Raw genomic sequence first — 26,234 nt, forward strand, 5'->3', positions numbered from 1 at the left:
GACGCGCGGTGAGGCGGCGCGGAGTGCTGTGGTAAAAACAGGGCCGAGGCGCTCGTTCCGCGCCGAATGCGTTATGGAGCGTTCAGAGATGCCGCAGTGACGTGTTCATAAATGTCGCGATTAAACGTGCGGTTAGTGACTCTTCGAATAGAAACAAAAAATCCCTTGAAACAGCCTTGTCAATTTTTAATGATTAAAACTGGTGACAATTTGAGCTGCCCTGGCTCCGAGTGGAGATCCGCAGCGCACAGCTGACCGATGGCACCGATTCTGTTTCCCAGTTCTCTCGTTCTTTTAGCCGAGCAGCACTGGGCGTGCATTCGTTCCTGTCACGATTTGAAGCCGGCCCTCCTCCCCGCACAGGGCAGCACGCGGTGCGACCTGGGCTGTGGTGCTGTTCTGTGCTGGGGATGAGTGCGGGCCAAAGCCGCGACCGAACCGCCTCTGAACGGCTGCGCGCCTCAACCGGAGCACGTCTGTCTGTCTGCGAAGCCTCGCACTCGGTGGACAAATGCAAGCCAGCTTGCAAAATACGCAAAATAATGAGAATAGAACAGCTCTTTGGAGCAGCAGTTTCAATAAAGCTGGATGACACTAATTGTTCATACCAGAAAATGCCACGGTAATCAAGATGGAAGATTATAGGAATTTGAACACGTGTGCTAACTACTCGAGGGGCAGTAAGCGCGTCCTTCAACCAGAAACAGCCCACAGTGGGTAAACATCTGCCACGGGACGTGGTGAGGGGCCCACATCAAATGGGCGGCGTCGGAGCGGTGGCGCTGAGGGAAGGTGACGTGGTGATGTCAGCCGTGACTGAGAGCAGAGCAGCGGGGCTGAGCAGGAAGATGAAGAGCTCTTTTTATCCTGAGCTGTCAGCCGTACATCCACAGAGCGTCAAAGAGGCGAGGATGAGGTTTTGGTTTGGACGTGACTTCTCGTAGCTGGAGCTGCCTGTCACAGACAGCCCATCCCACCTCTGAGCACCGTTCCAATTGCTGCCGGGGCACCCCAGCATCGAACCGAGCGTCCGTGGGAGTGCAGTCACACCTCGCAGCGGAGGGCACTGCTCACAGCGCAGCGACACATGGCCGTGCAGGTAAGGGAGCCGGGGGGGCGGCAGGGATCCGAAGGTAACCCCGTAGAGCACGAGCCGCTGCTCGCGCTATGTGCGTACGTCGCATCTGTGACAGCCCCGCGCGTATGCGCAATAGAGCTGAGAACCGAACTTCGTAAAGCCGGGCACCCCTCCGTTCCGAAGCCACGTCCCCTACAGCCCAGCCGTCCGAAACTTTCCCAGCTCCCCGGGAAGCCCGCTGCCCACGCTCCGGGCGCTGCCACGCGGTGCCCGCGGCCGCTCCAGCGGGCTCGGCTCGGGGGCGGCACGGAGGGGACGCGAGGCGAGGCCTCCGCCCGGGCGCTTCCATAGCAACGGAAGGGGAGGGGCCGGAGCGGCTTTCGCCCCGGCCACGTGACCGTTCGAACGGCCCAATCACAAGTTTGTCAGCCGGGGAGGCGGGGGCTCCGCGGGGGCGGGCGGGCACGGCGCCGCTGCGCTAGCGCCGGTTGGCCGGAGCCTCCGCCCGCGCCCGCCCTCGCCCGCGCCGATTGGCCGCCGGGCCCGCCGCTCTGGGCGAAGGCCGCCCCCCGGGGAGCGCCGCGGCGGCCGGGCCCGGCGGGAGGGCGACCCCGCGGGCCGGGGCGGGGCGGCGGCGGGCACGCCCGGCGGGGCGGGGCGGGCGGGAGGGGCGGTGCGGAGCGGGGCGGGGCGCGGCGGCTCGTCCTGTGCCGCGGCCGCTGCCTGCTCACAGGGTGACACGTCTGCAGGGTGAGTGAGTGGCATTGGCAGGCTGTCAATCCCTCACCGGAGCGGCCATCAAACAACATAAAGCACACACAGTCACCGGGCGGCCGCGCTCATAAATCCCCGCCGGCTGATATTTTTGCACGTTGCTTTGCACAGAGTGTGTAATTAATTTTTTTACAGTTCTTTCCCCTCGATTTCCGCTCTTTTCTTTGCGCGAGTTCAAACTTCTGATCGCCGCCGTCCCCCCGCGCACAGACTCGGGACGGGTCGTTATTTTTGGGGGGAGGGCCATTAATTTTTTCCCTCTGCGATTGTGTTTTCGTGGCGTTTTTATGTCGCGATCCGGGGTGGGGGCCGCTCGGTTCGTTGTTGTGGTTTTTGCTCTTTGCCACCCTGCCAACTTCTGCGGGATCCGAAAGCAACTTTGGTGATTTTGTATTTTTTTTTTTTACTTTTTTTCTTTTTTTTTTTTTTTTCTTTTTCGCCTTTTCGCAAAGAAGATTTTTGGACAAGTGGGGAAAGATATAGAAAGCAACAATAAAAATAATAATAGAAAAGGATAATACTAATAATAATAAAAAGCTTTGGAGGAAGATCGTTCCAGGGAGAGGCAGCGGCAGAGCGGCGCAGCCCGGCCCGGCACAGGCATGGTGCTGACGGGAGAAGACTGTAACTAAAGAAGAGTGATTTACCGCGCCGGAGAGAAGAGCGTGGAATCCGCCGCCGCCGCCGCCGCTCCCGGCATCGCCGCCGCTCCTTCGGCCGCCGTCGTCGTTTTGGTTTTTGCCTTTTTTTGGCCGTGCGAGCGCGGAGCGAGCGGCGGGGCCGAGCCCGGGCGCGCGGTGCCCCTGCGGCGCGGGGCCATGGACGAGCAGTCCCGCATGCTGCAGACCCTGGCGGGCGTCAACCTGGCGGGGCACTCCGTGCAGGGGGGCATGGCCCTGCCGCCTCCCCACGGACACGACGGGGCCGACGGCGACGGCAGGAAGCAGGACATCGGGGACATCCTGCACCAGATCATGACCATCACCGACCAAAGCCTGGACGAGGCGCAAGCAAAGTTGGTGTCGTCTCGTTTCGCCTTGTCTGTCGGTGCGCGTGGGGCGCGCTGCTCCGGCCCGCGGAGCGCGGCCGGGAGAGAACTTCTGGCGCCGGAGGAGCCCGCAGGCGGCCGGGGCGCGGCCGAAGCGCTATTTAATGCCTTTTGCCACGCAATAAATGCGGGAGCGGGCGGTGCTCGAGCCGGCCCCGTCCCGCGCGGCCCCGCGTCCGTCTGTCCGGGCGTCCGCGCGCCCCGGGCCGGGCCGCAACTTTCCGCGCCGCTCCCCCGTGCCCGGCGCGGCGGGAGATGGATGGCGGCGCCGAGCAGACACCGCCGCGGGGGGAGAGCCGCGGCCGTCCTAAATCACCGCCGTACAAAACAAAGCGCGGCCCGGGCCGGGCCGCTCCGCAATAAATCAGTCCCGGACGGCGCTGATTTACGCCGCGGGCCCCGGGGCCCGGCCCGGCCCGGCGCTGAGAGGCGCCGCCGCGGTGCCGCACGGAGCGCCGGCCCCGCTAGGGCCGCTCCCGGCGCGGGCCGGGGCCGATTTCGGGGCCGATTTCGGGGCCGACGCCGATGCCGGGCTCTGCGGGCGGCCTGGCGGCGCGGCGCGGCGGGCGCCATGTTCGCGGCGGGCGCTAACGCTGTGTGTGCTCTCTTGCAGGAAGCACGCGCTGAACTGCCACAGGATGAAGCCCGCGCTCTTCAGCGTCCTCTGCGAGATCAAGGAGAAAACAGGTAAGGGCCGGCCCGCGCCGCAGCCATCTTGAGCCCTCCTCCGCCGCGCCTCGGCGCTGCCGCCCGCAGCTCGGCCGCGGCCCTCCGCCGCCCGCGGGATGCGCCCTGCCCTGCCCTGCCCTGCCCTGCCCGGGGTACCGGCGCGCAGCGGCCCCCGGCAGCGCCCGGCCCGGCCCCGGATCCGCCGCGCACAGCGCCGGCAGCGCCGCACGGGAAGTGCTCGGGAGGGACGGGCAGTGCCGAAGTGACGGATGCGGCCGCGCGTGCAGAGCAGCTCCGCGCTGGCAGCTCGCGGGCGGTGGTGTTTTAAATACTGAAATTATATTCGGTGCACAACAAAAATTTTTTTTTTTCTGTGCTACATTAATGAGACGGAACTGAATGCCGCGTTTTTCTTGAAGGCGTTTTAAGGGATTTTTTGCAAATTTCTTACATCGCTGAATTTACAGAGAAATTTCTGTTTTAAAGAAGACAGTTTTGAAAAATATCATGTCTTGCATTATGAGAAAAGAACCTTTTTTTTTTCTTTCCTTTTTTTTTTTTTTTTTTTCCCTAATCTGGCCTTAAAAAGGAACACGTGCACTGGTTTGCTTTTTAGCTCTGTTTGGTGCTCCACCGCAGCCCTCCTAGTTGCAAACTGAAAAATGGGGTTACGGAGGGAAGCAGCCACCGCGTGCACGCAGGAGAGCTCGGCTGAGATGCCCGGTGCGCGGCTCTCGGTGCATTTGGTGTGCGGTGCGCACGGGCTCCTGTGCTGCCTGGTCCCACTTCAGCTCTGCTGATGGCTGAGGGCTGGATATTGGCTGCGCTGCGAATATTAAGATTGATTCAGCCTTACACTGCGTGACATTACCTCGGATGAGGAGAGCGATCCCCTCTGCCTCCCCCCCGCCTGCACGGTGCCCCTTCGTCCACGGCTCCTGTTTGTTTTCCTGTCCTGAACTTTGTGCCCATGCAGCAGAGCCGGCAGCAGCCCCTGCTTGTGCTGAGGCAGAGCAGGCGCGGGTCCTGGGGTCCTGCGGCCCTGTGCGTGTGGGGGACTTGGGGAGCACAGCCAGCCCCTGGCAGGGGTGGCCCCGGAACACCCCAGGCTGTCTGGGGGTTGCTACTGGCAGCAAGTGTTTGCTGGGGCAGCTATTCATGCAGAAGTAAGAGGGAACCTGAGAAGATTCTGAGATTTGAAACGTTATTGAGAATTTCAGTGACAATGTGCGAGTTGAGATCCAGCCTTTGTGCTCCAGGCAGCCCAGCCAAGTTTGCAAGTTGCCTCTGGTAGAACAGCCGAGGACCACGGAGAAAGGGGGGGACCCCCTGGGGAAAGGAGGGTGCCTGCCAGCCCTAGCAGCGTGTGCCTGGGGTGCGGGTGGTGGCAGACAGGAGCTGGATCCTGGGGATGTGCATCCAGGGCTCCTGGAGCTCCGGTATCGGCATGGCTCTGGTCAGCGTGCTGCAGCACTGAGAGGGAGAGCACAAATCCTGGCATATCTCCTGTAAACTGTTTTCATAGGGAACAGCTCAAACAGTTCAGAACTGTAAGGACAAACAATCTGAGAGGCGGTTAAAGCTGGGCTCCCCCTCCCCTCATTGTCTGCTTTGTGTCACGGTCCAGGGACCCGAATTGGACTGTGCTCTGGGATTCAATGCTTTTTCATCAGAACTGAAGTTTACCTTGGTGCTGGCAGTAGGATCCGTGCGATGGCTTCGTCGCTCCCTTCTGAGGGGTGAGAAGGGAGCCTGCAGCTGGTGCACAGCGTGCAATCGCAGTCGTGTCTGCTCTGAAATAAGGAATGCAATATTTAAGTCATATTTATGTTGAATTATGTCCTTCTTTATGTTTTAGTAATGTTCAGTACAGTCAGCAAGTACTTTGTGAGGGCGGCAGTGAGACAATAAGTGGAGGAATCCCCAGCTTAGGTCGAGCAGCGCCGTCACGTCCCAGCATGAGTTAATGGATGCATCACATCTGAAGCCTTTTTGCTGTGCACTTAGGGTTAGCGGTCGTTTTTTTTTTCCTGTGAGGTATTTCCACGTACAAAGCAAATCACCGTGCTCGCCGAATTTAGCCTGACGTTTCTTTTTTAACATTTTAACATTTAAGAAAGTTCTGCATAATACACTTAAAAGCTTTGCAGGTACTAATTGAAACGTGCATTCTTAGAGGCAACCACAAGGTAGCATGGTTTTCATAAAGAAACTAAGTGCCATTCGTTTCTTTAATTAGTTTAAGGAAAAATGTTGCCCAAGGTTCTACTGAAGCCCCTGTGGTACACATGAAGACAGGCGGCCGGGGGCCTGCGGGCTCCGGCTGCTGTGCTTTACCTGCTCTGCGAGGTGCCACTCAGAAGCCCTCGCGCCGCACTCGGGGCGCGCAGCACATCTGTTGCATTCCTGAGTGTCCGTCTGTCTGCGGCGCCCACCAGCACGAATCCAGAACTGAGCTGCGCCTTTGCTTTTTTAAATCTCTCCTGTTTGTGCACAAAGAATCCTTTGGACCTGTGGTCTGACTAGTCCTCCGTTAGCACATTGCTGTACCTGAGGTACTGGTTATTCTCATGGAGACAGAAATGAAAATGTATTAATTCTTACAATCTTAAAACAGTTAGGGAATTGCAATTATTTCCCAGTGGGATGACATAGGAGTACGTCTATGACTGTGTTGATAGATGCTTTTTTTTTGTCTTCAAAAATCTTTTCTATGGGTAGGAGCATGCATTTATAAAAATGTCTGAATGCAGATATGCATTCATGGATACATTTATTTATTTATTTATTTGCGTAAGTCCAACAAAAACAATGATAGCTGCCAACCAAACCCTAATTTACTGTCACCGCAAACCCTAAATAGCATTCATTTACTAGTAAAGCCTAATGGCATACATGATGGTTTGCCAGATTTGTGGCCTTTGTGAGGCTTATAAGCAGGACTGACTTGGGAAGATCATAAAACTTAATGAACTTCTCGACTGCAGGAGGTGTCCGCAGGGGGAGAAAAGGCCTGCTCGGCTGGTTGGGCTGCTTGAACTATTTTTTATGTCTAAGGAGAGAGGAAGAAAATGTTCATTAAAAATGTTCTTCTCTTGTACAGAATTTTGTTTTAAGGAATGAAAAAAAAAAATAGACCAGACAAATAGTGAAATTAACCACGAGGTACATTTCTTGCTGTTCTTCACGTAAGCCAAAATATTTTTGTTGCTTTAACTGCAAACTGCCATACAGTGCTGTTCCGAAGATTAAAGGTCTGTATCGTGCCCTTACGTGCTGCAGAGCTCGTTATTGATGAAAATGGCCCAAGTCTTTCAGAAACACCCCTTGTCAATATGCTGCACCATCTGTGAGCTGCCTGATAGGTGACTCGCTGGGAAGAACTTGCTTTTTGCCTCTTCTCCTACAAAAATTTGAAGATATTAACCCCTTTTCTCACTTTTTTTTTTTTTTTAATTGTATCGTGGTATTGTTCTCTGTGTTACATAAATTTCAGCTTTTCAATGTTGGTAAATTATTATTTAGTGCAACTAACTTGCAATAATTTATAATAATATGCAATCCTAACAATCCTATCTGAACGTTAGAGGATTCAAACGAAGCAGTGAAATGGCACTGACAGCACACATGTACATGTATGTGTACGTATGTATCTTAGCCATTTCCTAAACACCAACTGTGCTCTTATTGTTTCTCAGTTTAGCTATTTAAAATACTGATGTGCAGTCCTGGTGTTATTTTCAAGATGCTGAATACCTATTTCTGATGTACGCTGACTGCATAAGGAAATAATCACTGTGTGTTTATGTGCATACATTTTTATTCAGCGTAATTGTTTAGCTTTTGTTTCCTTTCTCATGCTTCCTGTCCTAAATTTTTCCTTGAATCGTCGGTTCTACTTCTGAATGGTATTTTTTTTAATTGTCAGCAAATGTATTACAAATGAAGACATGCGGTAGAATATTGGATTGGTTACACTGTCCTTATGGCAAAGGCATTGCTTTTCTTCATTAATGTCCTTCTGGAAAAAAACAAATTGGATAAATATCCTGTGTGTCATTTGGTCATCTGGTTCAAACGTGTTCACAATCACAGTTCTGCCTTTGGTGAATTTCTAACAGGACGCTTCCTCTGCAGGCGGCCGTGGTGATCATTTTCATTAGAAAAAATTGGGATACTTTGTCTAGCAGAACCTGTACCTACAGCATGCCTTCAGAGCACAGCACTGGTAGTGCTCCTTGCTGCATTTCAATAACAATCTTCATGTTGATGACCAGGATCTCTACTTCCAGATCTTTTTTTTTTTTTTTTGCCCTCTGTAAAGGATAAATGTGGACATACTTGTCAATACTAATTTAAGTAGGTGCAGGGATTCATTTTATTTTATAGCTATTTTTAAAGTCCTTCATTTTATTTTTGAATTTGACACATTTGCTTGCTTATCTAAAATAGTAAATTCTGTGAGTTACCGTGCGGTTTCTTTTAAGGTGCTTGTTGTAAGTTAAGGAATTTTTGCATCGAGAGATAAATTATAATAATAGCATGCAGTGAATGCAAAAGAGCCCCTTTTTGCAGGATTTAACACATTTATCAAACTCTATTCCTACTGCTTTCAATGAAAAAGTTGTATGATACGGATATTACGCTGTCTTTTTTCAATTTAAATATTGATTTGTGTGAAACATTAATATAATGATACTTGCAGTCTACTGTAGACAAATATAAGCGGAATTAGATGCACTAAATTGTTACAAATGTAATGCAATATTTAAATACATAGGAAGGCTATATTAATAATTATGTAGCAGAGAAAGAGAGTCCGGTTTGTATCTGCTCTCAGTTTTAAGACTGCTTTGGAATTCCTTGCACATCATGCATATAAGGGTTTGATGTATATTTGTATGAATAATAAGAATGAATCCTAAGGCTGTGTACTACAGAGTCAAAGTGAGTGCAGAGCTCAGTGGAGTTTTCCTTTTCTGGTGTGGTTGGTAGAACTGGATGGAGCTGTTTGTGTGCCACAAATTGACACCCTGAGAAGAATGCTTTGTTTGTTTTCTCAGCAGTCATGTTTAATGCTATTCGCTTATCAAGGTGATCAGCGTGGTTCAGATAACACATGCCTGACACAGCCTGCCTTTTTTCACCATCATGTTGACCTTTTGTCACATTTGCTTTTCTCTGGTAGGCAATTCATGTCTTTAAGTATGAATGGAGTAAATAATTCACATCAATATTTAATATAAATTATTAAAGTTTCTGTCAGCTCTTATAGTTCATGCTTTTATAAAGTTAGAGTAGTTCATCAGCCAAACGGATGAATTGTGCTTCTCAGCTGGACGTTAGAGCTCTTCCATAATGCTGTCTTTGCAGTGGAAGTAAACAGGGAATTAAATATGGAGGGAAATGAAGCCTGCTGCTTGAATGGTATATATTTTTCAATAATGCACGTTCTGTAGAGAGGCCCCAAGTACTGGATAAATATCTATCATTATTTATTTTGTTACTCTCATGCTTCATTTTTGCTTTCGTGTTGCAGACAGGGTTGCAGGAAGCTGCGCTGACCCCGGTGTTGCTGCTGCTCTTTGTTGCTGGCCTGCCTGGCGCTGCGCTGCCTTCCCGGCTCAGTGCCGCGGCTCTCCGCGTGATGGGCTGTCAGGGTTTTCTCTTTAGTCTGTGTTTATAAAATGTGCTTTATATTTTGCACACAAAACAACCATGACAGAAATCAGATTCTGAAAATATTCTTTAAAGAAAAAATGGGCTGATGTGGTAGAGGCTATAACATATTATTGCTTCAGGAATTGGGTAAAAAGGCCTTGTTTTGCATGAGAACACAAAGCAAAAATCATTATGCGCTTATTTTAGTTTAATACTATTTTAGACCTTTCCCGTGCAATCCCTTTGTAAGCGGTGGGCTCGGCGCACGTTGCGCGGTCGCTCCGACTCGCATCAGTCTGTACGAGTCGCTGGATATCACGCGTCCTGCAGATCAATCACTTGGAAGGGGGGGTGGGTTTGTGTGTGTTTACAGGTCAAAACCTTTTGCTATGCTCAAGTCATGCATCAACATTTACAGCTAATCTCTTATTCCTCATTGTCCAGCAGGTGGCTTTTTCATATGTTATTTAGTTTTTAATTATTTATTGCAAGTGGAAATGGAATTTAAGGATATTATCCTGATTGTATGTATTTTTTATCTGAGCAACAATTTTTCAGTACGTCCCGTTGTGTATGATAAAGACGAAAGCATCTTGAGATCTCGAAGCATACAATCTAAATTAAGATTCTAAACAGGCATTACAGATGCTGGTAACTTTGGCAATTATCATTTTGTTTGGTGAACAGTAGTAAAACAGTGTGCGGTAAAAGTGTTTAGAGAGAGAGGATAAATAAATTGAACAGTTTTGCAATGCAAAGTGGTTTGTGGTGTTTTTGAGGATTTCTTGGCTCTTGCTTAACTGCTATTGTGAAGCCTGGAGCAGATTTTCCCATTGCTAATGCCCTAGAAGTATTAATTCACTTTGATATGCTAATTAGAGGGCATTATGCAAGAAATGAGATTAAGTGGCAGCATGAAGCCATTTGCCTGTCAGTAAATTGAGAGCTTTAGCATCAGGAGGAGCTTTGTTTTTTCTGAGTTTCTCTTGGTTTTGCATATAAATAAAATTGATTGAAAGGTCTAGAGAAGCTTCTAGAACATTGGTGGTTCTTTTTCTCCTTCTATGATTATTTAAACTTCATGTTAAAGGCTTTCTCTGAATATTAATTGATCTAATGGGAGATACTGAACATGAAGAATTTCATTGTATTCTCAGTTACTGTATCTTAACAAAAGGAAAGTATTAGAATTCTTTGTGTCATCTGATTTTTGTGGTATTATTTTAGATATATCTTACAGCTCTGTTTTATAACCTTGTTGCCTCCTAGCTGTTACTGCGCTGAAAGCTGCGCTTGCGTGGGGGTATTTCTGCCGGTTCTGCTGCTCTTGGGGTTTGGGTAAGGAGGGCCCGGGTGGCTGAAGTGAAGCGGTCAGTGTGGGTTCCTGGGCAGCCAGGCCTGGAGCATTCACTGCCCCACTCCCTTACAGGATTTCCCAGGATTGCTTATGTAAATCATGCGTATATTTTCCTTCATTGAGGAAGGAAGGGGTTGTAATATTGACCATAGATTTTATTCAACTGCCAGAAACTGTGTTAAAGTAACATTAAGGGATTGACTTACAGCCATAACGGCGAGGAAATTTTGAGTTAATAGTTAAACTCTGCCCTTAACTCAACTCATTGAACCTATTTATTAGAGCAGATATGGTAGGTACGATCACTGCGCTGAGACCTCCGCAGTATCAGGGCACTCCAGGATGGCTCAGCGGTGAGAGTTTCTGATTTAGTTCATGTTTTCCTTTTGTGTGTGTGTGCGTGTTTTATTCAGCCTCGGAGCTGCTTTACTGCAGTTTTGTGGTTAGTTTGCTTTCTATAATACTGTTTAAAAATGTCTGAGAAGTAATTCTGGAAATGGAACATAAACTTACCAAAAAATAAAACTGCACGGAACCAAACAAAGCCTCCGCTGGTCATTGCTGAGTGCTTGCAGAGTGGCTGTGCCCGTGTGCCCATCTCCTACACAGATCGTTGTCACAGAGTCCAGCAGGGGAGTAGTGCAGGCGTGCTGGACAGTGCTCATGGTGAGCCTCAGAAGTTAAAAACAGAGGAAAAGGGGTAAGAAATAACGCCAGGGCTCTGTGTGAAGGCCCTTGCACACATGGCCTTCCTGGTCCCAGCAGCTGAAGTTGATCACTGTTGGGAAGTTCATATGCTGAAGCACACGAGGCACGACCTGCAGGCACAGGGGCCTGTGGTGCCAGCCGTGTGCTGGTGAGCCGCGTGCTGCTGGGAAGGACAGTGCCTGAACCCACAGAGCATGCTTTTATTTTTTTAATTTTTTTAAGTGGAGGAAAGCATCTCAAATGTTACCTTTTTTTGCCTCACTTTTCCTATCTGTAGTATTGGGAATTTTACCTACCAGAAATTTCTGTGAGATTGTGTTAAGTTGGTGTTGTGTGATGAAAATTTTATAAAATATTGAGTATAATTAAAATTGCAATGTAAGAAATAATCTATTAGAACGGTTTACAGTACTCTCTTTAGTCAAATCACAGTGAGTCTAAGCGAGGCCTACCTGCTGCAGGTGAGCAGATGTGGCTTTCCTCAGACTCTGCTTTTCTTTGCCTTAATTAGCGATGTTTGCTCTTGTAATTCAGGGCAGGACCTTGGCAAAAGGCTATCGGGCTGCTCTGTCCGCGGTGGCTTTGTGCGGCACAGACCGGTTGCTCGCTGTGGATGGAGGTCGCTGTTCTTTAGCGATAACTTTGCGGATGCGGTTACCTGCTGGAAGGGGAGTTCGAAGCGCACCTTCAGTGCATTTGTCGATTAAAGAAGGAAGTGTGCTTTTAGCAAACGTTTGTAGTTCACACCACCAAAATGTTTGCTTGTTGCCTTTACGCGAGATCTGGTGGCGTGGTTCACTGCCACTACTAAGAGCGAGTCACTGTCAGTAGTGCAGTGATTCTTGTTTGACTTGAAGGGTGTATTTATTACCATATTTGAACAAGTTGTACTAACATGAAAAGGTGTGGAAATGGTTGTGCGCTAGATAAGGTGATACACTGCAGGAGTGGTTGGGTTTATGGGGCTTTATGCTGAGGTTTTCTCAGAACTTACAGCACAGTCCTGTCGCTATAAAACCTGGGGATACAGTTGGTAATAGCATGCAGTGGAGGTATTTTTAGGTTTTTACTTGTTATTCAAATAGAGTGGGAGCCATCACTTCTGCTCCCTCGTATTTCCCGCGCTGTTGTGAGGCCGTGGGCCGGGTGTGGGCAGAGCTGTGCTGCGGGGCAGACGTGTGAGCTGCGCTCCGCCTGGTAGGGCAGCGGTGCGACATCGATACGGAGCTTGGGAACTTATTGACTTGTTGGTTCTTGACCTTCTGACTGTGACCAAGTATAGAAATTGAATGTCTGAAAATTAAATGATAGTCTCTGTATACATAAATTCTTGGATGTCAGTGTATTACATGAACTAATTTTGGTTTACCTAAATTTATGGCATTTTGTGTTCAATGAAAGAAATATTTCTTCCTTTCAATATACTGAGAGTCTAATAATATTGTAGTTGCTAGCGCTTAACAAATCAATTTCCTTTTACTGACTGATTATCATAACAGCTGCTGTTTAATCACCGTGATTGTTATGTAACTTTTAAATCCCTAATATTTTGGAAGGGAACGAGCAGCATTGATGCGGTGATGTCACCGCTGCTGAGCCCTGCTGTGTTTTGTAGGGCTTTAAATTAGTTGGGTTTTTTTAAAAATTTTGTTTAGTAATATTTAATGAACTATGAGCACTGGCTGAGCAAACTGCCTGCTTAAAGAGAAACTTGAAAGAACAGTCAGTCCTTGGCCTGTCTTCCCCATGAAGCAAAAAAAAAAAAAAAAAAAAAAAAAAAGGCATTTGTTTTTCTGGTCTAAACCATGGCATGGTTGGGCTGGGTGAAAAGAGCGTGCGTCGGCCACTGCTGTCCTATGGGATCAGCTTCTGGTTGTGCATGTGAGGGCAGTGAGAGCAGCGAGAACCGGGCTCAGGCCTCCAGGATGGGGTGACAGGACTAGGGACATTATTCTCTCCAGGAACCGCAGTAAGGCTGTGGTTGGCACTAATGTAAATATTTGTACGACAACCATGTTCTACAGACTCCAATGAAATGGTAAAAATCTGCCCTAAATGCCTCAGTAAATATATACTGAAGAACAGAAGCCTATTTGCTGAAGAAACAATTGACTTTAGCTGCTTTGTTGCTAAAGTGGCTCCCAGAGATGCTGTTGTGCAGACCTGAGGGCAGCGCGTCCTCTCTGCCCGTGGCCTCCCACAGCTGGGTATGGGGCTGGGCATGGGGCTAGGTGGGGCTCTGGGGCTGAAGAGGGGACTGAGTGTGGGGCATGGGACTGGGCGTGGGACTGGAGCTGGGCGTGGGGCTGGGTGTGAGGCCGAAGCCCAGGGCCCGGCATTGCCACCCGCACCGCATGTGGATGGGAGCTTGTCAGTGAAAGAAAAAGAACTGTAATCGCACATTTACATATGCTTCTAATTGTTGATTTGGGGATTTTCTATGAATATAGCTTCACAAAACAGATGCTGTTTAAGAAAAGGGGGAACATAATTTTGTGGGCAATGAATTAAGTGTTTTTGTGGCCCTCTCATCCGTAGCTAGGAGCAGTTTGTGGACCGCGTCTGTGAACGCCGCTCATAATTGTTTTTCACACATAAGTTATGCAAATGAGCTTTTATGGCAACTGGCATAACAATTAGCATCCTCCAGCAATATTTTAGCAGGTTAATTGCAAAATTTCTAAATTGTACATCTGACTTGTTAATTAGGCATGACAGAGGTGGTAAAATAGTTATCTTCAGGCAGTGGCAGCCAGGAGCTGCTTGAAATGCAAAGAGCAACGATTGATTGGATTTGAGGGTTACAATTGTGGGAGCACTGCTGTTGTCAAGTGCCGCTGAGCTGCTCTGCTCGATCGGCGCTCGGAGCACAAGCCGCAGCCCCGCCATTGCCTGCCTGCTCCGTGCCGCTGCTCGTGCCTTGTGTGCCTGCTGCCGTCCTGCTGCTCTCTGCAGACAGGCCTGCAAGTTTCCCTGCTCTCGTGGACCAGCAGATCCTGCGGATACTTTCTTCTTATTTTGGTATGGGTGTATGTGGAAAGGCCGCTCCCTGTCTCCCTCTCCTCACACCTTTGCTGAGCCTCACTTTCCCTAAACTGCAGCCTTTGCTGCCCAATGTTTTACTCTGACGTTGGTTATGTTTCCCAGGCTTTGCTTACTCAGCTTCTTTCTCTTAAATCCTTGCTTTCAAACATCTTTGTGTGTCTTGTAATATTAATCATATTAAAATACAAAAACCCGTGATATTTGCAATAATCCCTTTTTAGGCTCTCAGAGGTGCGTCTGGATGATGAAAAAATGATTGTAACATGAAGATCTTCACACTGGCAATGTGTGCAGAACGTTTCTCTAGCATTACTGCCTGTAAGAGATAATAATGTATTCCAGCAGAAGTACAGTTCGTTGAGTCACATGAACACCATTTCCCATCCTACTATGTTTTAAATACATTTCACTTTCTGTGCTGATTTTGATAGAAGGTGCATATTTCTATGCTATTTTTATATTAAATAAGTTAAAGGTTGATAACAAATAGAGAAAGAGCTGCCCCCAGACAGGTTCCTTTGAGCTACAGGGAGGTCGGTCAGCACGCCTGGGAGCTCTGCTTGGCCGTCCCGTTTCTCTGCTGTTCACCAGTGTGCTGTGTCAGTGGGCTGGGTGTTTTGTGGCTTCAGTAGTCACTGAAATCCTAGGACACATGCAGTACGTTTAAGCTGGGAGAAAATCAGTTTAAGCATGTGTGAAATTTCATGTCCTCTTTTTTCTCTATATGTATTCTCCCGATTTAACCGCATGGTTTTTAAAATGGGGATGTTATATTTTCATTTTAAAGGTAAATGTTCCTGCATGCATAACTGTTCTAATATTTTACATTTTCTTGTGACATGTGTATATGGAGTAAGTGCCATTTATGATATGTTGTCATCAATAATTTTGTCACAGAGAATAAAAGCCTTTAAACTCATCCACCCACTGAAACATTTCATCATATTTATTTTAAGAGATAGGAAATTAGCAGAACAATTGAGCCCTTTGTATGTGGGAGATGCAAATGTAACTGAATATTTACCTCTAATGAAGGGCAGCATAAACATCTCAGTATCAACACATTTTATGCAGCCACGGAATACTCCGCAGACACCAAATAAATAGTTCTCTGTTTCCTCCACATTCCTGAAATGCATTGTCTTGTGCTACAGTTAATTTACAACCTACAGTGAGATTAATTATTGGTTAACTTTCTGAAATGATCTATCGCAATTGGTAAATCCTGTTTTTGAGCAGAAGTGAAGCCTGTTTCCAAATCACTATGTTTACTGATTAAATGCTCACTTACTGTATTCAACAGTTTAAGGAGGAGTTTACTGCGGCAGAGCGTCAGTAGGCAATGTTTGCAATGGAGTAACCATCTTAATGAGGTTCATCGAGAGATTTCAGCAGGGAACATTTCAGGTATATTATGGCTTTTGTCTTGTCACAATGCATGTCTCTATAACATCAGAGGGAAGTTATGGAGCTGCACTCGTCTCATTTAAGACAATAAGAAACTCCTTAGTAAGTGTGAGCAGAGAAAGGCAGAACAAGGTAGCATTGTATGTTCTTACATTTTAGCAAGCTTGGTGAGTAAATATACTCTGCAGTTTAAATGTACGTCACATTTTAACTGTCCTAATATCGATCATCCTGTAGAGGAATTGCACTGAAGTCTACTAGATGTTAGTGTGAAGAGGGTCAGATGCAGAGCCTGGTACAAAGCAAGTGCTCTCATGGTAATGATGCTGCTATTTATAGATCCCCATTTCATTAGTTGCAGAGTTTCAGGGAAGAGATTTTCTCTAGGGGAAATGGATACTTGAAGTTCATTTTCTTTCTGATGCACATGAAGGCAGGAACATGAACAACCTTCAGCACAGGACGCGTGGTTACAAGATTTTGTTTGACTGTGTTTCCCAAATATACCTGCAGTTGCCTGTAGTACAGATTTGAAGTTGCTGGCTGATGTTCCGGCTGCACCTCATTTCCAGATACCTTTCACTTTTTTTTTTTTTTTTGGAATTAGAAGGAACTTTATTTTTACTTCTAGAGGAATTTTGTTTTCAGAGGATGCCACACCAGTAAACTGGGGAGTGTTAAAATGTTTTGCTTTGTAGAACTAACGCATATGGATCACCTGACTTAGAGTTCTTACTCCAGGTCATTCATATATGGCTGTTTGCTTACAGTACCTAAGAAATGCAAATCTTAGTTAATCAAAGCAGGATTGTGTTTTCTGATATTTACTAATAATACAAAAATTTCTATGGGTGTCTGAAAACTCAATCAGTTAAACACGCTTATCTTCCTCTTGTGAAATTCAGATCATCAAAGCTCCATATAATTTCTGTGTGCCTGTATTTCTAGTGCTTTCCTTCCTGGAATTGGAAAATCTTGAATTATTTTTTTTTTTCCTTTAAGAGAATATTTACTTAGTTAGTATTCACTTAATTAGAACTGACTGTTTAATGTTTTCTGGGAGGGTATTTATGGTATTTTCTTTGCCATATTTGCATTCCAGAAATTAAGTCCCCATGCCATTATTCGGCAAGCCTTTCATACATTAGAATGATGAATTGAAAGCAGAAATGGGAAAAAGACTGCAATGCAATGAAAATTTAATCAGCGTCTTCTGCTGCTTTAATAAGGCAAATAATTCTTATTGGCCGCTGTGTTAAGGTTTCTAATATTTAATTCATAACAAACCTTGCATTATTCTGCAGCAGCATCGACAGCTCCACTTTGCTGCCTGCCAACAGGCAACCATAAAAACTTAAAAGCAGATGTAAATGTCTAAAACAAGGAGAAGGATTGGATCTAAAGCGGTCAGAAAAAATCAACAGTAGTGCCAGAGAGTTTGATAAATCTTTACACACACTTTAGCAATGTACAAATGGTATTAATTAAACTCATTAAGCGTGTTGATCTTGAGGATTTGAGGTAACTTTTTTTGAAGGGTGCTATTTGTAATTCCTGCCGGCGCCCAGACAGGCTGCTGCCGTGCCAGCAGTGCGGGGATGCCTACTGAGTGATCCTGTAGTTCTGGAAGATTCCGTGCATTTTCATGTTTAGGGTATCTGTTAGATGGCAGTGGTGGAATTGTCGTCGCTTGTCCTGTGTGTGTCGATGCTTGAATTAAGCTGAAGAGCAGCGGCTCATTCTCGTCGCACTGTTTCAGCTGTCTCTTCCTAACGGTAATGTTAATTGACTAAAAATATTGTGCTGGGAGAACTGTTTGTTAGTGTTTGAGTCTTGTTCTGTCCCAGAGCCTTTCTGTATCTTGGGATGCTGATTTGAAAGCGACGGCAAAATCCCCTGCACTGAGTTTTGCACTGAGGATCTGAAGCAACGTGCCGGGGTACGGCGCAGAGATGTGAGCGCTGTGTGATTCCAGGGGAGGTGGCAGCGTGTTTGTGTGGTGCGAGGCAGCGGCGAATGGCAACCTGCCAATGCTAGGTGCAAGCTCTTGTTACAGAGAAGGGTTGCGCCTGTTCTCATTTCTTCTTGAAATGGCTTAATTGGTGTCAGCACCCCAGGGATAAAGGCCTCTAACACTGAAATCCACACGATTCACCCTGTCTCTGCTCAGCGTAGGGAAACTGGTAACAACTGGTGGTGAATGAGGAGTGAACGGTGCTGTAACAATACTCGATGATGTTTGGGATGACAGAAATTAATACGCACTTGCTCGAAGAAAGCAATGATTAATGGCAGCGAGCAAGGGAATGCTGTCCCTCCTTTAACTCCACTTTGATGGGGACTGAAAAGCAAAAGGCTGTTTTCATTCTCTCTGGAAAGCAGAGGTCACCCAGAGTACATTACAGCAATTTTTCCTCTCTGTTTTTTATTTCATAAATATTATTGTAAGCACAGATTAGATAGATTTTTTTTCATACAGGCTTAGAAGGACACTTTTTTGCTGTTTGTGCTTAACAAAGAGATCTGATTTCTGCCATTTGCACGTTAGATCATTTTAATTTGCAATGGAATAATTAGTGTAATTGAGAATTTTAAAAGCTCTCTGTCGGGTTAGTGTTTCTCAGGTTTTTACAGATGGAATTTCATGGTCTTCATTTTCAAAGTGCTGACAGGTCAGAATGAGGCAAGGAAAGAGTATTGCCAAGAAATGGGAAGAAGGGTTAAAACTCCAAGGATCCTCATTGAGGTTTTGATGTAAATGTATTTTGCGAGATCCTCACGCTTGTCAGTGGCTTTCTACCCTATTTGATAAAGAGTCTTTATTCCACGAGAAGTCTGAAATAACACAACAGTGCTTTGGATAATGAATTCTTCATCTAAGCAGAACTTTAAAACAACGTACAATGTTGGCATTTTTTTTTTCTTTGAGTGAGAAGGCTGATACATCTTTGGGGTCCGACAGGAAGGCATAAATTAATAGAGTTCTGGAGATCAGTTTCTCATTAATAATCCATTTTGTCATGGTTCTCGGCATTGTCAGCCTGGTAGCTGATTCTTATTTTGCTACAGGATAGAAGCACGTGATGGCTTAAGGCACAACATGAGGGGTTTATCATCTTTTGGAAAAACTCTCTGAAGAAAAATATTTTGCAGGAAGTAAACGCTGATTTCGTGTTTTATGCATTTTTAATTTTCAAAACAGTCTTTTTTAATACATCCAGTTGCAAAAATAGGACCTGGAGCTGGAAGAGGTTGTTTCCAACAGCCATTGCTTTGCTCTTGTCCTCTCCTGGTTTTTTGGGTTTGTTTTTTTACCAGAAATTACAATGGATCCCAGCCCTTTCACACTGCATTTTTAGGCACAGTGGCAGATTACACGCAGTTTAAAATATAATTGAAAAAAAAAAGCCTTTTCTTTTGATAGGGTAAACATAAAGCCTTTGTACATTTGCACTGTCCTAGAAATGTGAGACATGCTCAGAAGACCGATGTATATTTTCCCCAGTATTTTCAAAATGGAAAAGGTTGCTTTGTCACGAGTACAGCGACATAAATCTGAGTCATTTACCTTCTGAAGTCTTAAATTTGGTGTTTTATGTATCTCAAGATAGTGGCAGCCTGGCAAACCGAGTAACCACTTTAGAAGTGTTCAGCTTTTGCTGTCATCCCAAGTAAGGAAGAATTGTGATCTGATTTAGTTGCACGCCCTTTATTTTATACGCTGAAAAGTGACATAATGCAGATCTCTTAGGGAACTTGTGTTTGGGAAGGATAAAGGGGAGGAAAAAAGAGAAGATGCTAGCCCAGATAGCTTAGCTGTAAGATTTAACTGGGCTCAGACATTTGTAATGTAATCAAAGGTAAATGGTTTACTGAAAAAAAGCACAGAGAGAGGGGATCGAAGGTTCTTGTGAGGGAGCTGAAGGGGGGTGACTCTGGGTTGAGGCTGGAGCTGGGATCGATGAGGAGCACGCGCTGTGCGTCCGGGGTCTGCCCTGAGCGTGGGGCTCTGCGAGCAGCGCCTGGGGCAGCAGCACCGGGCAGCCCGGGGTGTGCGACTCTGGAGCTGTGCTGCTGGCACCGGCCCAGCGAGGCCACAGCTGTGCGTGTGGAGCACCCGAGGCTCAGAGCACCGCTGGCGTGTCCCACGGACCCACTGGTTGCAGATGAGTTCATCTGCAGTGCAGATCAAGAGACTGTAGATGGATACGTACCTGAGTCCTCAGTGATTGTGCAGAGACGTACCACTTCGTTTTGATGATTTCTTCCCAAGCTCAACGTTGACTCTGAGGAATGCACACACAGATGGAGCTGTGGGCGCGTCCTCCCTGCACACCAGCACTGCCATGGCTGGAGGCACAGTGCTCACCCATTGCAGCGCTGCAGATGGAGGCACAACGCTCACTGTATTGCAGGAACGCACAGCCATTCCCAGCTTGCATTTTTGTCTGAAAACATGGGAGGTTTGAATTATGGAGACTTAGAACATGCTTCCCTACACAGAGCTGCAAAGGACATTTGTCTCAGCACATTGTAGTGAAATTTTAAAGAGCAGGTTTTGACAGGAGACGTTTTGCTGACACAGAATATTTTGTTCACTTCTGACTCTCAAATAAGTGCTACTTCTGTCATAATGATTGATTTATATTCGTTTTAGACCATACATTTTACATCCTCTGTTTCAGTGCTTATGGCTACACAGCTTCAGAATAGCACAGTTTAAAAGTGTTCTGAGCGTGGCATCACATTTCATATTCAACTAATAAAAAAATTGATTGCAATGAGTTGTAGGTATTTGGCTGTGTGATGCATTTAGAATAAGATAGTGATCTCGATTATCTCTTGGAAAAAGATTTTAAAATCAAGATCCCTGTTGGTACAGAGTTGTAATTTATTTCACTGCTAATACAGAGCCTGTGAAGGTCCCACGACCTGCAGAATGCTGCTCTGCAGCTCTTGATGTCAGTGCTGTGTAGTGAGGGGCTGAGCAGCACTGAGCAGCCCTTCCTGCTGCTGAGCTGTGAGCTGCTGATGTGCTGGGAAGTGCTCGGCTCCTCCCGAGCCTGGATCTGGCTCTGGCACATCTGGAGATTGCAGCCTGTGCACCATCCCTGTGCACTTGTGGTTTTGTGGTTTACATTAACCCAGTTTCTTTCCTTCGTATGCTGGGACGGTGTCTTAGCACATTTCAGATATCAATACCTCAGAAAATAAATACTGAAGTCTTTGCTGTAAGTTTTGTTTGGACCATATTCTCCAGGTAACAAAATCATTTTCATTAAGATAGGACTTGTCAGAGCTGTGATCTGAGGCAGAGGACTGGGCTTTCAGGCAGGAAGCCGGGCTGTTCTCAGGCATTTCTTGGTGCGTGGGAGAGGCTCCGCTCATCTCCAGTGCCCCGTGCACTGAGCCCATGCAGCCGGACGCAGCGGGGCTTTCTCTTGTGTTGGCACGCTGGGGTCACCGCCCTGGTTTCTCCAGCTAGCCCCAGGAAATGGCTGACGTTCATTCGTGCCTCTGTAGCTATTCAGACAAAGTAGGCAGTATGCCTTTGTGGGCTGCTTCCTGATTCTCAGTGTAATGACAGTCTGGGAAAAAAAGAAGAGATGGGAGTGCCTTAAAGAACAAAAAGCGCGTGGCCCCTGCTCGTGGTGCCCGCCGGGTCTGCAGGGCACTGCCTGCGGCTGGGGCAGCGTGGCCGTGGCCGTGGCTGTGGCCAGGACAGCCGTCAGCTGAGCGTGGCTGCAGGGACTGTGCTGCAGCAGCTCCTGTACGGCTGGAAGCAAACGGCACGGAGGTGGCCGAGCCCTGCCCTTCTGCTTTGCCACAGGTACATGTACTGAGATATTTAATCCTGAACTAAAACTCGAGCGAGAGCTCAGGAAAAAAGGGCTTCCAAGATGTTACAGGTTTTGGAAATATTTGACAATGTTAGCAACATCAACTCCTGACAAAAAAAACCTTCTCTCCAGAAAATCTTTCACAGTTGTGCCAAGAAACGCAGCTTCGATGGAACATTTTCATAAACTATCATCAGTTATGCAGCAGCAGCTTCACAAATCAGAAATGATATCTTCAGGCACTGCTGTCAAGTGTTATTCAAATAATACCAGCCTCACATTTGAATAACAGCAGACATTTTGAATTAATTAATCAGATGAGATAGTCTGGGCCTTTTCTCATTAGTCTCTGGGTCAGGCATGGGAAGATATATGCGTTGGTGATGATATACTTGTCTTTAATCGTGATTTATGAAGATTTAGGATTGTGTGTGATTTGTCAGAGGTTCTGGGAAAAGGCTGGTGCATATTTCATTACCTAATCTGAGATTGATTTCGTGATGCTGAAGGATATAACCCTATTGTTCGGATGTGTGGGAAGCACAGGTAGACATGGCATCCCAGGGTTTTACTGGCTTATCTGCACGGCTGTCAAACAGTGCTGTAAACTTTTACTGCCAGCAGTTAACAATTCCTGCTTTAATTACAGGCAAATTCTTCATTCTGTCCAAAGGGGAGGCTTCAGTAGTTATTTAGTTAAAAAGCATAACAGACCTTATAACTATGACCCAGTGTAAATCATGGACAAAGTTGGCAGATTTCATGGCTTGGTCATGGTGAAAATATAAAATTTCATGGTTTGTCACAGATTAATAGAAAAATCCTATTAAAACTGTGCAAATAACAGAACAACAAGTTAGGTGGAGGTCCTTACACAGCACCTTCCTACGCAGAGGATTTATTTTAGGTTGCAGTCACTACTAATGGCACGAGGCCTTTTGCATGCTTTTCTTCACTGCACTGTTTCCTATTTAGTTTAATTAGTGTTTGTTGTTCTGTTTGGACTGAATAATTATTATGTGATTGTTTTGAAGCATTATTTACATACAAGAGCATGTGTTGCATTGCTTCTACAGTGAAAGGAGTCTTGAAAATAGCTGGATGCAGTGTGTGCTGTTTAAATCCCAGGGCTGCTGTGTGTGGCGGTGTGTCCGCGCTGTGCCGGGCGCAGGGTGCCTCTGCCTGTCTGCTGCTTGCTGACCGCCGGCCCCGTCGCGTGGAATCCCAACGTTCAGGCTTGTCGCTGGTCTTGAGGAGCTCCGCAGCTCAGCACTGTAGCCGCGTGGCTCCTGAGCTGTATGTCTGCAGGGCATGCTGGTGGCCGCGGCAGTGCTGGTGGTACAGCAGCCACAGCTGCCTCTCTGCTCTCTGTGGGCGTCGACAACTCTGAGGCAGCCCCAACCTGCATGTTTTGCACTGTTTTCTTTTTCACTGTTCTGATTGCATCCAGAGTGTTCTGAGACATGGAAAGTGAGAGCTTGGCCAAGGTACTCTGAGGTGTGTAGATCGCACTGAGCACTGCCTGCTCTTCCATAGAGCGGTTGGCTGCTGGGGGCACCACTTTGAGAGCATGGCAGTTCTGCATGGAGACAATACTGACAAAGGATCAACGCCTCAGAATGAGGACTTTTCACAGCTACCTCAGAGTAGCCATCACAGCAGCAGTCAGTAAAAGCTTTGTGTCTTACATGGCCTAGAATTTCACATATGAAACTTCCAAAAATAAGTTTCTGCTATTTTTGTATGAGAATTTTCTTCACAAATATAAGGTCTAAAATACTTTTTGTGAAAGATGCAATGGTTCCAATTACCAAATGATTCTGAATACTGGTTCTTCGTGGTTGACAAAATCATGACTCTTGGTGACAAGGAAGAATGCTACAACATGAGAAAAGAGAAGACCATGATTTCCATGAAAGAAAAATACATTTGTCCCCTTCATAAAATGTCATAAAATACAGAAGGAAAATAGAAGGAAAGAAAAATATTTTTAGTTATTTATTAATGCTTTGCTGTTATGAAATCAAACGCATCAACCGCTGCCCCGCTGTAGCTCTGCTCCCCCGACAGTCGGTGCTGCAATGGCAGCCCGCAGGTTGCCGAGGATGGGCGCTGTCAGCTGTGCTCCTCTGCAGAAGGGTCCTTAACCCCGCTGGTCGGGGCATTCCTCTCTTTTTATAGAGGGGTCAACAAAAAAGCTTTGTTTTCTTAAGTTGAATTTCACAGCTTCATTTGAAAAGTAAACAAGTTGTTTCAACTTCTAAACGTTATGCACGCATGTTGGATCAGTTGGGAACCACTGTCAAGTGACAGTGTTGTAATGATTGTATATGATGGTTGCAATGATGAATATTATAGAAACTCCTGTAAATGTTTTTCTTAATAGAAGGTACATACAACTGAGACACCAGATCTGTCAGGGTAGACTTTTGCTATCACTGTACTGTGCCTGAAGGAAGCATTCCTCCTCCCTCAGATTGGGCTTCTGTGGGGTTTATCGCTTCAGAACATAAATACGCATTATTCTTTGTATATGGAAGCAGAAAATTAGCACTCTGCTTCAAAAACAAGAAAGGATGCAGGGAGTGCATTTCCTGGGGAAAATGTTAACTATCAGGACTTTGGGGTAGGAGGGTCTCTTTTAAGAGGAAAATGAGTGTGGAGTTTCCATGGAGTCCAGAGGATGCATGGTGCAGTGTGGGGATTCCTGCTTAGAGCTGGGAAAGTTGGATGTTCCAGCACTGTCTGTCGGTGCAGAGCATTTTGTCTGTAGGAATTGCTAAATACTGAGTGTACGGTGTTGTGTGGCCTTTGGGAAGCTGATAGCTGGTTTTCGATGTGACTGTTCGCGCTGCTCACAGTACTTTCCTACACTTAAGAGTGCAGAGTGCAGTGCAGTTTCAGTACAAACATATACTTCTGTATATTAAGCGTGTGCATTAATATATTATTATTACTTGGACTAATAACAAATAGTAGTCAGTCAGTGAGATAAAAAAGGACAGAGTTCAGTAGTAATTCTCAGACAGCTTAGCAATTACCCAGACAGCTTGCAGTCAGAAAAGCTGTTCAAATCTAGGATTATGAACTACACCGATGGCAGCTCTGCTGGGTGGAGTTTTAGAAGATTGTGAGTATGTTTGCAAGTAATTGTAAGACTCATTTCCAGCATTCCTCCCGGTGAACTTCTCCTTTGCAAGCCAGAGTCAACAACCTTAAAAAAACCCAACCTCCAAAGGCCAGTAGGCTGGTGCCCAGGGTCAGTCAGAATTATTTTTAGGTATTTATTTTAGAAAGATGTCTGCACTTGTAGGCATCTTGGAGGTTCTTCATCCTTCCTCTTCAATGACATAAATCCAAAATTCCTTTCACTTCTGTAACAATAGTCAACATCAAACAGCATGCATGGCAACACAGATTTTGTGGCTTTGTTCTTGAAATCAGTTTATCTCCTTCCTTTGTGAGTGCCTGTGGCTTCTTTCCTTGTTATTTTGGATAGTGTCTGTGGTTTTTCTTTGCATCCTCTGTAAGCAGTGTTCTGTTCTGGCGCTGCGTTTGGGCTTCCCAGAGCCATGCATGCACGTGGTGGCTGAAATGCGCCCAGCACCGCAGGGCAGCGGGAGCAGGGGTGTGCTGAAGTCCCGCCTAAGCCTGGAAGCAGTCCCCCACGTTCTCCAGGAGGTCAGCGAGGCTGGCAGCCACTCGGCTGCTCCCAGCTCAGGCCTGGCAGGGCGCTCCCAGCTCAGCAGCACTGGTCAGGGAAAGCAGGGAGCTTAGGTGCAAACTTTGCTCTTGAAGCAGTCGAATGAAAAAGGGGTGTTGCAGTGTTTTGAGCTTTTTTTTTTTTTTTTAGGGCAGTACATGATTTTTTTATAGTGTGCATTAAATTCTGTACCTCCAGTGAGCATTAAAGCCACCTCATCACTCAGCTCTGGAGGGGAGTGCGAGCTCCAAAGCTAGAGCGGCAGCTGTTAAGAGATTTCCATCTCAACAGCCTCTCATGCCAATAGGATTGTGATCTGGGAATATAACAAGGCTTCTGGGGATAAAGTTAATAAATAACCACTGTATTCCCTTTGCCATTTTATTTTCTGTGCCTAGCCCCAGTGACTTCTAAGCCTAATAAAGTATCAGTCCCTGGCCTGATGTATTTGACATAAGCACATATATTCCTTAAGTAAGAGACTTTCACTGCAAATTTTGCTTCAAAAAGATTGTTGAAGGAAGAAAAGGTCATTTGTGTCACTGAGTATCCATACTCAAATACTGTCAATAAATGCTCTATTTTCAGTCACTGAGGTTTTTATCCCTTCAGTTGGGGGGGCTGAGGTCAACGTATATATTTTAGGTCATGTTCTTCCTGCTGGAGGAGACAATACATTTTCTGTCTGTGGTGTTGCTTCTTTTCACATCCAGAATATTTGTTGTGAGGGTGTGGTTGTCAGAGCCTCTTGGGAACTAACTTGAATTCTTTAGTTACAGTCATGGTTAAAAGCTCAAATGATTCTCAGTCACTCCTGTCATACCCAGTCCCAGTACAAAGGAGGCCCTGATTTTCATATCAAATACACCATCCCTGTACCACAATTGAAGGGTTAATAGAGCTTTTCTATCTTAAGTTTGTAGCTGATAAGAAAACTGCAGGTA

The 26,234-nt window shown here is 46.4% G+C and overlaps 1 protein-coding gene and 1 long non-coding RNA gene across 10 annotated transcripts in view; one reads left to right on the forward strand and one right to left on the reverse strand.

Annotated features, from left to right (window-relative positions):
* Positions 1–826: 826 nt before the first annotated feature.
* The window catches only part of PBX3 (PBX homeobox 3), a 97,598-nt gene continuing 72,190 nt past the window's right edge, over positions 827–26,234 (forward strand). For 2 of the 8 annotated variants that reach the window (NM_001397670.1, NM_001397673.1), the window contains exons 1-2: positions 1,746–1,828; positions 3,514–3,587. In NM_001397670.1, coding sequence (NP_001384599.1) covers positions 3,539–3,587 — 49 coding nt within the window. In that variant the 5' untranslated portion in view covers positions 1,746–1,828; positions 3,514–3,538. Of the gene's footprint in view, positions 1,100–1,745; positions 2,868–3,513; positions 3,588–26,234 lie in introns of those variants that run through there. The other 6 variants (NM_001397671.1, NM_001397674.1, NM_001030678.2 and 3 more) reach the window with 4 other exon arrangements.
* On the reverse strand, positions 3,977–6,016 carry LOC112530000. 2 transcript variants are annotated; one of them, XR_005840399.2, is made up of 3 exons: positions 5,907–6,016; positions 5,256–5,362; positions 3,977–4,395 (listed from the first exon to the last, which is right to left on the reverse strand). It is a non-coding gene; the product is annotated as an uncharacterized LOC112530000 (long non-coding RNA). The 2 variants fall into 2 exon arrangements; XR_005840400.2 differs by lacking the exon at positions 5,907–6,016 and adding an exon at positions 5,454–5,552.

This window comes from Gallus gallus, chromosome 17 (genome assembly GCF_016699485.2).
Source record: "Gallus gallus isolate bGalGal1 chromosome 17, bGalGal1.mat.broiler.GRCg7b, whole genome shotgun sequence".
NCBI classification, from domain to species: Eukaryota; Metazoa; Chordata; class Aves; order Galliformes; family Phasianidae; genus Gallus; species Gallus gallus.